This window comes from Episyrphus balteatus, chromosome 2, assembly GCF_945859705.1.
Source record: "Episyrphus balteatus chromosome 2, idEpiBalt1.1, whole genome shotgun sequence".
NCBI lineage: Eukaryota > Metazoa > Arthropoda > Insecta > Diptera > Syrphidae > Episyrphus > Episyrphus balteatus.
This window is the reverse complement of record NC_079135.1, coordinates 62,185,387-62,201,294: the sequence shown is the minus strand read 5'-3', so window position 1 is coordinate 62,201,294 and position 15,908 is coordinate 62,185,387. Positions and strand designations below refer to the sequence as shown.

The 15,908-nt window shown below is 32.9% G+C and overlaps 1 protein-coding gene across 2 annotated transcripts; it reads right to left on the bottom strand.

The window, feature by feature from the left end:
• Positions 1-107: 107 nt before the first annotated feature.
• Positions 108-15,032, bottom strand: LOC129908238 (integrator complex subunit 2). Of its 2 annotated transcripts, XM_055984620.1 has the most exons (5): positions 14,072-15,032; positions 13,772-14,016; positions 2,403-2,626; positions 1,169-2,345; positions 108-1,111 (listed from the first exon to the last, which is right to left on the bottom strand). In XM_055984620.1, exons 1-5 carry the CDS (start codon positions 14,909-14,911, stop codon positions 232-234), a joined length of 3,366 nt encoding a protein of 1,121 aa, XP_055840595.1. In that variant the 5' UTR covers positions 14,912-15,032; the 3' UTR covers positions 108-231. The 2 variants fall into 2 exon arrangements, with proteins under 2 accessions (XP_055840595.1, XP_055840594.1); XM_055984619.1 differs by having other exon boundaries at positions 1,169-2,626.
• Positions 15,033-15,908: the final 876 nt, after the last annotated feature.

The following is a 15,908-nucleotide window of genomic DNA, read 5'->3' as shown; positions in this document are numbered from 1 at the left end:
AATAACGAGCCGAAAGCTCTTGCAGCCTGTGCTCTCTAAACTTAGTATTAACTTAGCAATTTTAGATTTCTATGTTAGTCTGTATAAATAAAAATTTTTTAAGGCTATTCAATAAACTATCGTTTTATCAATCGTTTTTTAAATTTATTTTTTTTTATTTATACGACTTAGAATTAAATACAAACTTATGTCTTAAATTAATTTTATGTGCCAATCAAATTAATTTCTAATTTAATACAATTCTACTTGGGATACGGCATCGTCCATTAAATTTGAAAAAGATTGTTCAACAGCAAGTACAAGTTTCTTTGTACTTTGGGCATTTCTCAAATTGGATGTCGATTTAGAGGATGTTTGAAGTGGCAGCAGAGCCGTACACGATGCATCTCTACCAAGATTATCTCGCGAATACAAACTTCGACCAGCCTGTATTAAGAAACTTATACAGTCGTCTAACAGGACGGGAAATGCTTCTGAGAACCTTACAATCGCCGGTAAAATTTTGTTGAACATTTCTACTTTGGCATCATTTGACAAGAGTCCCAATAAAGTTAGAACAGTACTAACACACAATTTCGCTACACTTAAACTTTTTGGTATTGAGTACCTCAAAACCAGATAAGATGTCAGGTCAATCGTAAAGATTTGTCTTTCCATTTCGGGCATACCAAGGATTTCATGGAGAAAATCTATGCAGATGTGCATAGAGGGAACTCCACGAACTGCAATGCCCAGCAATTCACGTGGGTATGTTTGAAAGTGAACAAGTTTTGCCAAAGAAGGTTCAGATATAAAAGCATGGTGGATATAAGAACAAACGATACCGTGTATCTCCCGCAACGTCCACGAAGTTCCAAATCTTATAATGTCAGTTTTTTTTTTTATACTCGCTTCGAGGAGTATTTGAACAGCAGCACTCTCTTGTGATGCAATCAAAGCTGTTTTCAGTTCCTCGCGTTCCATTTCACTCTGCAATTGACCGTTTTTGTCAAACATAGGTTTGTCTTGAATGTGACGATTGAGTTGAGCTTTGGAAGCTGCCAAACTAGCTTGGAGGATACGTAATACAATTATGAGGACATCTGGACAGCGAAAAACTTTTTCATTACACCTATCAAAAAAACAACTTAGTATACAAAAATTAAGAGCAGATAATATTATTGCTTACCTTAGTATATGCAATGGATCCAATAAAACGTTCTCATGTACAAAGTTATGAGTGTGGAATGCTCCCATTTGAGGCATCACAGCATTGATGGTTTCTACCCACAACCGCTTTGGCAAAATGGAATTCAACCGCAGCCACACTTTTCGGTACAGTTCCTTTATAAGTCTTGGTACACTAGTTTCCAACATTTTGTTTATATTTTTGACAAACACCGTCGCAAATCGCCATAAATCGGTTGGAGGACGTTTAAGCATAGCCCGAAGGATCTTCATGATGTTGGACGGATTTACGTCTAACTCATCGAATGCGTCTATCAAATGTTGTTCTGTAATGTCGAATCCTATAAGCCATGTCGAAGACGATAAGAAAACCAAACTTGTACTCTTTTCAATCCAGTCGTCGACCATGCTTAGATGAGGGAAATTCGATACCAATAAACGCAAAAGTGGATGAAACAGCCCCACGTACTCGTGCTGGTATTTCTGGGCTTTTTGAAGAAGAAATTTAATTGGCAACTCTGAAAGAAATTCATTGGAGTATGACTTGGCTTTTCTTCCGTTCATGACAATCATTGACGTATTGCATAAGCGTGTATCTTCATACAAAACAAGATAATATAAAACTAACAACTGTGAAGTAAGACTGCAGCTTATCTTAATCAGATCATCTCCATCATCTGTTTCGCCATTCTTTATTTCCCCGAAATCGTATTGTCCAGGAACATGATCAAAATTCAATTTAAATGCCTCACTATTTGAAGATGTGAAAATTCTCAAAATTTCCGTTTCAGAAAGTGGTTTATGTAGATGATCACTACTGAATTTTCCACTTCCACTACCTTGATTTGGTAATATTAATGAATTTACGTAGACTTCGATGAGAGCCGGCATCACTGGGTGTAAAGGTTTTCTGCAGTTACAAATTTGTTTGTATATCCAGGATTTGATGGTCACTTTATGCTTTAAAAATGTCTTGCACTTGAGAAGCTGATGAATGCAGTGCACAGGCAGGTAACCCGGAATATTTGCATTTAAGTTTAGAGTCACAGGAACTTTAACAGCATGGGCTGCAACAACTTGTTCACTAAATAAGTCTTGGGTAAATATTTGTTTCATTCGACTTGTACTGTTTGGTCGAATAGGTATTTTCATGTGAAGTGTTGAGCAAATAAGCTCTCCTACAGCAGATATTTGGCTACTATGAAAGTGAATTGCCATGAGTAAGAGCATCTCACCTAAAGATGAAGAAGTGCCTGAATTATTACTCAGAAAAGACTCCTCTTTGATTAACCAGTGCATCCATTCAATGGCCTTAGCCTCCAAATTTGGGTTTGCTATTAGAGATGGACTTGCAATTAGCATGCATAGCCCCAATGAAACAAAACGAATTAAAGATTGAGTTGGTGTGGGCCGTGTTGTGATTAATTGCATAATGAAAGAAATTTCATCTTCGTTGAATCTTAAAATAGAATGAGCACACTTAAGCATAAATTATTTCATTACAAAATTTTTTAATATAAATAAAAAGACTTGTGGCACTCGAGGACTGCCGCGGTTAAGCTATTGCTTTGCATTTTTTGTCAACTTATGCAATTATAATTTGTTTACCTACCCTACACAAAACCAATGATCTGATTTTGTATCTACCTATCAATTCATACACCTACAACAACAAGGTCACATTTGAAAACATGCATACACGCAATAAACTTCTCCAGCCCAAAAAATAAGAAAACACAAGAATACTTTTTCTCTTTTCTCTACAATCGCAACGCAACGCTTTACTCGTTCACAAATCACAACAAGTTGAACAAGAAACAGAAGACTGGGAAGAGAAAACAAAACAAAAGAAAGAAACCATTCACACAAACAGCGCTTGCTTGCTCTCGTTCGTCTCGATACATGCAAGCTTCATACAATTGTACATTCGTACCATGTACACACATACCATACACGTTTAGTGAACCATCCATGTGTGCGGCGTAATAATTTTTCGTTTAATTTTTCGTTACATTTTTCGTTACTATATTTTTTGCAATAGCTTAATAAATAAATACTGAGTACGTTTCAAAACAAACAAAATTATTATAATCCAGTCAAATAAGGGTTTAACCTCGGAATGAATGTTAGTAGAAATTTTTTTTGTTCAATATCTTCCTTTTGCCATTCTATAACATATCTCAAAAGTCTAGAAAAATCTCATGTCCGCTTGTCGCGATTTCAAGGTCAAATCGCGAAATGGAGATTTTCAAAATTAGCAAAATTAGGCTATGGTATTATATACACATATGATAAATGATTTCAAGGTATTTTTTAATGCTGATTCCAAAAAATCTAAAATCAAGGCAATCTGACGTCTCTGAAAAAAGTTATACCTGTTTTTCATCTGTCAACTCATATTATTATAACAGTTGCTAACTTACTACCGAAAAACCCTTAAAAGTAATGGTAGCGGAACCAAATTTTGCATGAAGGTTTTCATATCCATTATTATTAGGAATCAAAACAATGCAATGCAAAAAAACATTTATATCTATAACAAAATGGTATTTTTTGAGAAAAGGGGAAATTTTGGGATGTGCACTAAAAAACATCCTGGTACAATCTTGGAATTAGTGCTAATAGGCTAATTTTTTTGTTTCTATCTTTGTTTGGATATTCTATAACTTATGTCAAAAATCTAAAAAAATCTCATGACCGCAAGTTCTTATTTTCCAGGTTAAACTAAGTTAGGTGCAGATTTAAAAAAAATAATAAGAAAATTTTAGATTCTTATATGTATACCAACATAACCCATATCATTTCAAGGTATTTTTTAACGCTGATTCCAACAAAACCCAAAAACAAATCAATATGACCATCCCTGAAAAGTAATGTACCTTATTCATGTTGATCTGACACAAATATCTGAAGAGTAGTTTTTCAATTTTTTTCAAATCTGCACCTTATCTTCAAACCAAGAAAATTAGGACTTGCGGACATGAGATTTTTTTAGATTTTTGAGGGTAGTTAAAGAATATCCAAACAAAGATTAAAATGAAAAAATTAGCCTATTAGCACTTATTCCAAAGATGAACAAGAATCTTCTTTAGTGCATATCCTAAAATTTGCCCCTCCATCAAAAAATACCATTATTTCGTAGGTATATATATTTTTTGTAATGGATTGTTTTGATTTTTAATAATGATGGATTCTAAAATCTTCATGCAAAATTTGGTTCATCTACCATAACTTTTAAGGGTTTTTCGGCAGTAAATTTGCAACTATTATAATAATATGATTTGACAGATGAAAAACAGGTATAACTTTTTTCAGAGACGTCAGATTGCCTTGATTTTAGATTTTTTGGAATCAGCATTAAAAAATACCTTGAAATCATGTATCATATGTGTATATAATACCATAGCCTAATTTTGCTAATTTTGAAAATCTCCATTTCGCGATTTGACCTTGAAATCGCGACAAGCGGACATGAGATTTTTCTAGACTTTTGAGATATGTTATAGAATGGCAAAAGGAAGATATTAGGCAAAAAAAATTTCTACTAACATTCATTCCGAGATTTACCCCTTTTTTCTCCTTATTTTACTGTATTATTATGTTATTTTTGAGGGCCGCAGTGGTTTGCGGATTATGCGTATAGACGTGCGATTTAAGAAAACCACACAAGAAAAAGTCCAAAGGGGTCAAGATCTTGGTGGTCACCTCGGCACGAGTTAATCAAACCATGAAACCTCTCGTGCAGAAAATCGATTGTGTTTTAAGCTGTGTGTCACATAGTGCCATCCTGATGAAACCACATGTCTTCGGTGTCCATATCATCCAATTAAGGTCACAAGAAGTTTGTGATCGTCGACCTATAGCGATCGCCGTTGACGGTGACCGTTTTCGAAGAAGTACGGACCGATGGCACTTCCAGCCCAAAATCCACACCAAACAGTAACTTTATTTTTATCGTGAATCTCGCGTGGATTGCTGACGTCCCAAATCCAGCAATTTTGCTTATTCACGCACCCCTTCATCCAAAAACGGGTCTCATCGCTAAAGATGATTTTTCGACCAAAATCGGGATTACCTTCCAACTGCTCCAAAATCATTTGCACGTGTTACTGTACTGTATGGCCGCCACAAGCTGTCAAAATCAACACGTCCCAATTGGAAAACGCTTTATAAACTTTTCTAACATTTTTCAACAAAAAAAAGTTGATAGGTACCTATGCCTTTTTTAAGAAATTACTATTCAACACAAAAAAACGAAATTTTCACAAAATTCTTAAACTTGTTACAAAAAATTGATTTTTCAAAAAAAAAATTTGAAATATTTTTATAAAAATCCAAAAATGTGTTTTTAGAACATTAAAAAAAATTTTTTTATTATAACGTTTCTGTAAAAAATTGTTGGTTAAAATCGGCTAAATCGTTTACGAAAATTCCATAAATAAAAAAAAATTTTTAAAACACTTGAAAAACTCTATTGTTTTTCACGAAAAAAGAGAGGTGAATAATCAGTTTTTATTAATACCTAAATAGAACTTTTACACACGTTTTTGACAGGTGACATACTTGATTTATTTTCTCAATATCGTGTTTTAAATTAAAATTTTAGCAATGATTTTAATTAAATAGGTTTCACAATCATAAAAAATGGCATCACCTTTAAAAATATCTGCAGATAATGCAAATGTGTGATGCAAACTTGAAACATAAGTGTGTTTGTATTACCTTCGATGTTTTTCAAGTAAATAATGCTCAAAATTTCTTTGTGACCCTATTTTCGGCCTTTTGCACTTGCTTGCTTTTTGCGTTGAACTTGTTTAATTGATGTTCCGATAGAAAAGCATTATTCATCAATGATAATGCCTCATTAGTTGAAAATTTCAGTGGTTCAGTGGTTCCAGAAGATCAGAACTTAATCTTTTATACATTTTGATCCTTCTTTCAAATTAAATTTCTTTAAATCCTTTACGGTTTTATCGGAATATGATTTTTCAATTTTGCGGGGATTTCACTGGTTTTAACTATGATGATACCTGCTCATTAAAAGATCAAAACAACTGTCTTTTTGATCTTATTTGACAGTTTTGACACATTTTTCGAAAATTTGTTTTTTTGAAAATTTTGACTTCATTTTGAAAAGTGAAAAAAATGGGATTTCATTTAAAAAAAGCGTTAAAAAAACACCTGTTGCTAATGCACTTGAAAAAAAAAAAATAAATCCAAACAAAATAAAATTTAAAAAATCAAGTAGGCGTAGGTTTCGTTTTTATGAATTCGACGTGGAAAATTTTCATTTTTCGAATAATTCTCAAATGTGGCAGTCATTTAAGAAAAATTTAAATAATTTTAAAGGAAATAAGAAATAGAAATTTCTAGAAGAAAAATATTCTCTGCAAGCCGTGTTTGAATAACATAAAACTTTCCTAAAAATCTAAAGCTGAGGAGAATTAAGAAAAAGGAAGACTTTCTAGAAGCGGCTCCAAGGAGCATTATCAGACCATTCGGTCTTTAGGATTTGCAAGAATAAGGACTACGACGGACGCAGTTTCCGATATCCTTTTGCGAGGTTATCAAATGATCAATAACCCTAGCAATAAATACAATTGTTTTAAAATTGCGGGTTACAAAATCAGTGCCAATAGTTTGAGAGAAGAATTACTAACATAATTTGAATTAAAAAAACGATTCTTTCAAGATTTATAATACAAAATCTGGTATTGTGAACATAAAACAGTGCCGGTTTCCTGTTCAATTCGAGAAACATTAAACTTTGCCTTTGTTATAATTGATAATTGACTAATTTAAATATTTTAACTTAAAATATCCAATTTTCCTACTTTTGCTTACTTAATAATTTGTATCTAATAGTCTATTTTACTAATTTTGTAACTTAAATTCTAATACTTCATCTTACTAATCATAATTGTTGTGTTTGTTGTGAGAACTTTTAATTTAACTTAAATCAAGCTCAACAGGACCTGGATTTTTGTGCGCACATCATCGAGGAGTCATGTAAGTGTCTTTTAATTAACTACTAATTAGCTATATTTTGAAACTCACAACAAATATATCCATTATTTTTAATTCCTTTTCAATAAATATCTTAATACTATTATTCGATATTAAATAATTATCCTTGATATCCTAGTTACAAATTATATCTGCAACCAATTGTGGTTTCATTGTCTTAATAGTTTCTTATGGTTGGTTACAACTTTCAATTAGTTTAATAAAATTTATAAAATTTAATATGAAAAATTAAATCATTTTATTTGGGGATTGATGGAGTGTCGATAGGTCAAGTGAGGTGAGTCAAAAAGGATAAGTTAGGGGTAGCACAAAACACGAGTATCAGTGTTACCAAGGCATAACGCAGGGTGGGATCAATGTACTCGGTATTAAACATCATGTACATGAATGTCCTTGTCCAGTCCTGGCATGAGTATTTAATAATTTGTTATTCTTGAGTTTCACTAACTTACAAGAACCCTCCCCAACGACGAGCTAAGTCATTCAAGCATGCCAATGTTAGCAATAATAGACAATGGTATTATATACACATATGATATATGATTTCGAGGTGTTTTTAACGCTGATTCAAAAAAATCTAAAATCAAGCCAATCTGACGTCTCTGAAAAAGTTATACCTGTTTTTCATCTGTCAACCCATATTATTATAACAGTTGCAAACTAACTACCGAAAAACCTTTAATAGTTATGGTAGAAGAACCAAATTTTGGATGAATGTTTTCATATCCATTATCATTAAGAATCAAAGAATGCAATGAAAAAAAAGTATTTTTTGAGAAAGGGGGAAATTTTAGGATATTGACTAAAAAACATTCTTATACAATCTTCGAATAAGTGCTAAAAGACTAATTTTTTGGTTTCTATCTTTGCTTGGATATTTTATAACTTACGTCAAAAATCTAAAAAAAAATCTCATGTCCGCAAGTCCTTATTTTCCAGGTTAAACTAAGTTAGGTGCAGATTTAAAAAAATTAATAAGAAAACTTTAAATTTTTAAATGTATACCTACCAAGATAAGCCACATGATTTAAAGGTATTTTTTTAACACTTATTTAAACAAAACCCACAAACAAGGCAATCTGACCGTCCCTGAAAAGTAATGGGCCATTCCGCTATAGACGATCTTCGGCATAATTTCTAAATTTCAATATTTGTTACTTTTTTGTAATAATAACAAGTAAAATAACTGTTCTTAATAAAAACAAGCAATAATGAGGTCAAATTAAACAGAAATATTTGGTTTTAATGCAAAAGAGTCGGTACGACCTGCAAATATCATGGCTGGTTATAAAGGCTCAAAATTTCCATTATCGACAGCTTCAGGTTAAACTTACTTGTTAGACATGTGGTGACACCGACAGCCAACGACATAATGAATCAAGTCATCTAAAGAATGTTGTAAGGCATATCATTAGAAAGGTCTTGGTCTTCGTAAGGCACGAATTGGGAAGTCTGGCAGCATTTTGGTGTGACCAACATGGAATTAATTCGACCCAAAGTGTAAATAAAATGCACGACTGGGTCGCACGTACTTGCTCTTGCAGTTATGTTAGTTTACTTGCAGATTATAAGAGCTGCCTCTATATGCATACATTTTTAAGAAATTTGGTTGATGTAGAGGAATAAATTTTTTTTTTTGTTATATCGTCGCTGTAGTTCTAATACCTCGTAACCCAGAATAGTCTATTTTTCAGGAGAGGCAAAAAACTAAGTATGAAATGTATGAGAATAAATACAAATGATCTGGTTTTGATTAAGCGAAGCTCTTAAAATATCGATGTTAGGCAAACAGGGTCTTTTCTATTACATCCGGATTTTTTCAACAATCTACATAATTGCATCATTAGTCCAAAATCGCCTCTTTCTGGGTTAGAACTACAGCGACGATATGACTTATTTGAGAAAATCTAAAAATACAATTTGATTAAAATTGCTTTGAATATTACGTATGCAAAGTTTAATCAAAATCGTTAGAGCCGTTTTTGAGAAAATTCAATAGCTTACTAACGATGTGCGGGAAGAGCCGACATTAGTGATTTAAAATTATACGAATTTTCAGAGAAAAAGTAAAAACGCAGTTTGCTTAGAATAGTTTAGATCATTATGTACATCGAGTTTAATCGAAATCGTTAGAGCCGTTTTCGAAAAAATTGCATTAACTCAAAAATTTTGTATGGGAGGTACCTACTCTAATTTATTTTCTATCAAGAGGTATTGGTGATTTTTAAAGAGATGGTGGCGATTTTTTAAAAATCTGACAATGTGCAAAGCGTAGGCCCATGACACAAGCTATCATTTGGCATCACTCCCAAAGGTTTAGCTCAAGCGGTTAAGCTTCCAGGAGCGTTCAAAGATTCGAGGATTTTTCGAAAAAAAATTTTAACCCAACTTTCCAATGCGATTTTCTCGGAATTTTGAAAAAATCCAAAAACTGAATTATCGGGTAGCTGAGAATGTAAGCTTTCATATGGCACCACTCCCATGTCTCAGGTCAAAGCGTTCAGCTCCCAGAAGCTTTTTCGCGCCCCCAACTTCCAACGCCTATATCTCGATATTTTTTTTTATGATAAAAAAAGAAATATTTTACTAAAAAAATAGAAACATTTTTACTATTAAAAAAACCAAGAGAAAAGGAATCCGTAACAAAAGTGTGAAAACAAAATGTATTCACGACTTTTAGTATTAAGTAGGAAAGTATGAACAGATAAAAGTATTCAAGGAAAAAAGTATGCGCGACAAAAGTTCGAAAAATGGAAAACTATTATTTTGACTGGGTTTTGATCTGGCAATAGTTACAAAGAGAAATGAGAATTTGCGAAAACAAATGTGGCGATGGACAATTCTGCTTCTGCGATGAGCAAGGCAAGGTTAAGAGTGCGCTCGATTATTTTTTTTTTTAATTAGGGAGAGTATTTGTATAGAAGGTGGACGGGCCGCGGCCAATATATCACCCTCAGTGCAAAAGAGCGATAAGTCAAAAAATGACATTTTTGAGATAATGATGAGGAAATGTTGCTTTTTAAATTACCTTTCTTTTGAAGGGCTTGTTGTTTACATGAACGAAAAATTCGAAAGATTATGACTGTTTTTATCCTGTTTCCAGTGCAAAACAGAGCTAACCCAAAATGCTCACCACCTTTTTTCTTCAGTAATTTCAATGAATGAAAGAGGTAATCCAAAATAGTCCCATAAATCACAATTATTTTCTCATTTTGAAAAAAAAAAAAAATCTATGCAAAACAGCGACATTCCAAAATAATCCACTTCAAACAGTTCTTAGTTCCAATGCAAAACAAATGCAAAACAAAAATATTTCGTTTTTCTTAGTGCTAAAGAGCGATAAACCAAATTAGTTCTTTTTTTCTATTTGACTGTTTCCATGCAAAAGAGCGTCAATAGAAAAAAAAATTTTCATTTTTAATTATTTATATTATTAAACAAATTTAAAAAATAAATTTATTAAAAATACTAAATAAACATAATGGTTCTTGTAAGAGCTTTGATATTATGGAAATTGCTGTCGCACAGAAAATTTTTAAATCCTGTTTTTTTTATACAATGAGTTTAAATTAATTTTTTTTGTATTAGGGTGGCTCTAAAAAATTTTATCTTCTACAGTTGCTCGTGGAATTCGAAAAAAATTCAACGTCGATATTATTTTGACCAAATTATCGATTAAAAAAAATTTGTTTCCATTAGGGTGGTTCAATTTTTTTTCATCTATACAAATACTCTCCCTAATAAAAAAAAAAATAATCGAGCGCACTCTTAACCTTGCCTTGCTCATCGCAGCTGCGAGACTGAAAATTAAATTTAGACCTCATATCCTTATGAATATCTATATACTCTCTTTTTTTTCTGAGACCCCAGCCCTATCAAACAATAAATTCATCTATTTATTCTTCTTGACCAATCAGAATTGTCCATCGCCACATTTGTTTTCGCAAATTCTCATTTCTCTTTGTAACTATTGCCAGATCAAAACCCAGTCAAAATAATAGTTTTCCATTTTTCGAACTTTTGTCGCGCATATTTTTTTCCTTGAATACTTTTATCTGTTCATACTTTCCTACCTAATACTAAAAGTCGTGAATACTTTTTGTTTTCACACTTTTGACGGGTTCCCAGAGAAAGGATCACGAAAAATTATCTGTTTTATTTCTAAAAACATGCATGTGTTAAAATAATTCCATTAATAACTAGAACCAAACATCTTAAGCTATGGTGTTTTACAAAAGTTTAAAATATCTTCATATTTCATTATACATTCCAAATAAAAATCAATGTTACCTCCCACCCATCACAGCTCAGCTCACTTTAACTTAGCTCACCCAACAGCTCAGCTCACCGACAGCTCGGCTCAACCATCAGCTCAGCTCACTTTCAGCTCAGCTCCCTTTCAGCTCAGCTCACTTTCAGCTCACTTTTAGCTCACTTTCAGCTCACTTTCAGCTCAGCTCAAATGAGCTGAGCTATGGTACCTAGCAGTGTTGCCAGAGAATTTTAGAGGCAAGGAGCCGAATTTTAGAAATCTTGGAGCCAAAAATCGCCAATTTCAAAAATTGTTCAGAAAAACTCATATTAATGTATTTTGTACCATTTTTTTAAATTTTTTTTCAACTTCAAATTAACTTAGATATATGATAACATAAAAAAAATAAATAATACTCGGTATTAAATTTATCAGACTTCAAGTTAGATTCTTTAATTTTTATTTTAGTTATAAATAACAAAACAAATATACATTGTAGAAAAGTGGGAATAAAATATGAGGGGTTCAGAACAATAATGGGTCAAGTCCATTTGAAATTTGTGCTTTCTTCTGAACTTTAAGAAGCTTTTTCTCAGAAACTGAAAGAACTTTTGAAATAAATGCTTCACAGATCGATAGCTCTATATCTGCAAAATTTCTTTCTTTTATTTTGTTTGACATAAAACGAAACCCTTAATTTTTAAGACCTTAAAACATCCAACCTAAAGAGAAGTGGACTTTACCCATTATAATTCTGAACGCCTCTTATATGAATGAAAATGGAAGTAGGTTCATTCACAATTGCGCTTTTCAGCAAGAGGTGTCAGATTCTACTTCGAAGAAGTTTAGTTCTAATTCGAAGACTTTTAAGGCGTGATCATAATAATCAAGTACTTTTATTATAAAAGTTTTTAATTTCGAAGGAGCCAAAAATCGCCAAATTGAAAACTTAAGGAGCCAAATTTTGATAAATCGGAAATCAGAATTTGAAGGAGCCAGAGAAAACTTGAAGGAGCCGGTTTGGCTATAAATAGCCGGTCCTGGCAACACTGGTACCTAGATCAAAAGTGAGCTTTCTCAAAATTTGAGCTGAGCTGTGAGCTGAGCTCAGCTCACTTTTGAGCTTTGTAGCAACCCTGTTAAAACGTCTGACACTAATTTATTTTCTATCAAGTGGTAGTTTTAATTTTTTAATAGGTACCACCAGATGGTTATATTACAGAGGAAAGAAAATTTGCTTAACTCTTTTCTGAAAATGCATTTTAGAATTTCAATGACGTCTGGTAGGTGAATGCCGAGAATAAAACGTCTGGGACCCAGATTTTTGTAATCGTGGTATTTTTCCTGATGTTTTGGTATATCATACTGATTTTTTTACCATTTTCGGGAACGTCTGGCAAGGGTAATGCCGCGAATAAAACGTCTGGGACCGAACTTTTTGAAATCATGGCATCGCCCTCTATCGGTTCTATATGAATTTTTTATAATTTTTTAAAGCACCTAGATCCTAGACAATATCAGCTCTATATATATCGTTGCCATTAGTAACAACAATTGATCTGTGATAAGAAGTGATATAAGGTTTAAGTTTGGTTGTCCAATAAGTGTTAATAAGCTGATATAAATTATTTTAATGACCCAAAAGTAAGCACTTACCTACATTCATTGAATACAGTTTTTGAAAATGCGTATAGTTAGACATTTTTAAATAATTTAAAATGGTTATTTGTAGAAATTAGTCATTATTTTTTGTGTTTGTGGAGTTTGCAATTTGATCGGTTATTGGAAATATTTCACCGAAAAACGAAAAAAATTCTCTAAAAACGAGACCTATTGAGCTATCGTTTATTTATTGACGATTATTGACTTACAGAAAAAAAAACAATTTCATTTTCGGGAAGCGAACCTCGGCCACTCGGTTAAGACGCAACTACTAGCTCACCTAGACTAATACGACTTCTAAGGATATTAAATCTTTTATTTATATAAAGTGTTTAGAAAATATTCAATCAGAAATGATTTCAAATAGCTTTAAAGATTCTCAAACTGTGAAACGATTATCGTCAATTCGATTATCATTTTCAAAATTACGGAATAATCCCCCTGATCATTTAAGCCTAAACATCAATAAATGTAACGTCTATGATGTGTTGTTTCATTTTTCCCAAATTTTGTCAAATCATGATTTTTATCTCAAACCATGATTAAAAAATTATGATTTTGTTTTTTTTTTCGTCAACACTGACTTGACACTTTTTTCTGTGCCAGTGTTTTTGAAGGATAATAAAATTATTTAATTAAAGAAGCTTCTATTAAAACACTTACTTTATCCCAGCAATTCCTCTCAGAGCGCAATAAAGACGTAGAAGCGCAGATGCTTTGACAGTATAATCTTCAGAACTCTTAGGCATATGCGATAAATTCACCAGATGCTTTAGCTGTTGTAACAACTCCTCCCTTGCTATATGCAGAGCATCACCTTTTCGCTTTTGACTTGATCTGACAAAGCCCGCAAACCAACTGCGGACAACCTGATCATTACCCAATAGCATTCCAGATATAAATGCAATCTAAAAAAATTCTTAATTTCAGTGAACTGTTGCTTCTGGCACAAAAAAAACTTACCAAATCCTGCGGATATTTTAAGCTGAGCCTTAGCATAAACGACGGTACTTTCATCAAATCTACGCATACAGCTCTTGTCGAAAGCGCTTGTTTTGGGTTCATTTCGCTAAGTGCATACAAAACTGCTAGCTTCAATTTTCCATCTGCCAAATCCTCATCACAGTTTGTAATCATGTTTGAAACAACATCTCTGTAACAATCTGGGAAGTTAGCAACAATTGAGCAAATTATGCGTGGCCCATTGTTTACATATACGAGAACATCTATCAATTCTTGTACGTTTAAGAGAGATGGAAGTTCAGCTAATGATATGCATATAATATCAATGATCTCTTCCAAATATATACCATCTTCAAAGAGTTCTGACTGTTTAATTAGAAATTCTCCTGTTGATCGATTATTGGACAGGGTATATTCTAATAATTGCGTTTGGATATAAAATATTTCTGATAGCACTACTCTTACTTTCCGAGTTACATCGGCACGCTCAAATCCAAGAGCGATGCCGCTTTGCAAGCCAAACAAATGTAAATTCTCAGAAGATAAACTGCCTTTTTGTCGAGTTTGTTGTTCTTTTTTTAAATCAGTTTCTAACTCATGATAGTTGACTTGAAGAAATGCCACTATATTGTTTACAACTTCAATGCCCACTAGCAGTGCAAGTATTTGTTTACGAGAATCCATTGAAGATTTTGTATTGTCCAGTGGTGATAGGAGGCTCATTCGTACAAGAGAAGGGAGTATGGGGCGAATTTCATTTTGTGTATAGGACGAAAGTTCCTGTATGTTTAGATTTTGCATTGCCTCAAATACACGATTCGACACTGTATTTTCATTCATTGTGAAATTATTTTGTATAACAATAAAAATATTTAGACTTAGAGCGCTTTACAGTTTTATCTCTTGTCCGCCACAAGAACCATTTAAGGTATACCATCGACAAACTATACCAAGAATGCAAACTTTCCTACGTCTCTGTCTCTCCCTCAAAACCCTTTTTGTTTAAAGTGTTGTCAGTGCATGGTATAAAAAGACAAGGTATGATCATTAGAGCCGCCATCTTACAAAATGGGGTAATAAGGTTTTGACGTTTGGCATTTGGCAAGTCAAAAGCAACAACAATTTCGAAGACAAATTTGTTTACAACAACAATTTCAATTGGCTGGGCTGTCAAAACCTTAAGTAGCCATAAGTTTTGACAGTTCTCGATACTGACCCTTCAAGCAAGAAAACTGAGTTCAACAAAGAAACTCCGACCTCAGACCGCGAAAATCGGGCTTGCACTCACACACTTGCAACTTTTTGTGTATGAACACAAAAGTCAAACGAGAATCGTGGTGAAAAAGTGCGAAAAGGAAAATTGACGAAGGAAAGACAAAGGGAACAGAAAAACAAAGCGTCAACTTCATTTTATTTTTTTCTTGCAGTGTTTGTGGCGTGTCGTGTCTCGCCTTGTTTAATATTAAATTATATATATTAAATATACATATAATATGGGATCATTTTAAGCCAAAAAATGAATTAATCCATAAAATATGGGTGAGTGTGCTCGCGCAGTGATTTTTTAAATAATAAACTAATCATTTTGTGTTTTTCTTAGGAAATCTTCTTCGGCAACCTGACGCCACACCAGCACCCACATACATTCAACATCCACAATTTGTCGAAATACATCGAGTTCTCCTGCCGCTGGCCTTCACCAGAAAATAATAATAAAAATTGTGTTTGTGAAAATAAAATAAAGAAAAGAAAAAAAAATAAAACAGTTTCAGTGAAAAAAAAAATCTAGTTCTTTTTTTGGTCGCAAATGCGAAACGTCATCCCTTTTTTATTCCTC

Excerpts from the sequence above, each read along its gene's own strand:
- LOC129908238 (XM_055984619.1), bottom strand. The coding sequence starts at position 14,911 with ATGAATGAAAATACAGTGTCGAATCGTGTATTTGAGGCAATGCAAAAT. Across the intron at positions 14,017-14,071 it reads TAAAATATCCGCAGGATTTG|ATTGCATTTATATCTGGAAT; the intron begins GTAAGTTTTTTT and ends GAATTTTTTTAG. Across the intron at positions 2,627-13,771 it reads AGAGGAATTGCTGGGATAAA|ATTCAACGAAGATGAAATTT; the intron begins GTAAGTGTTTTA and ends TTCTATTTTAAG.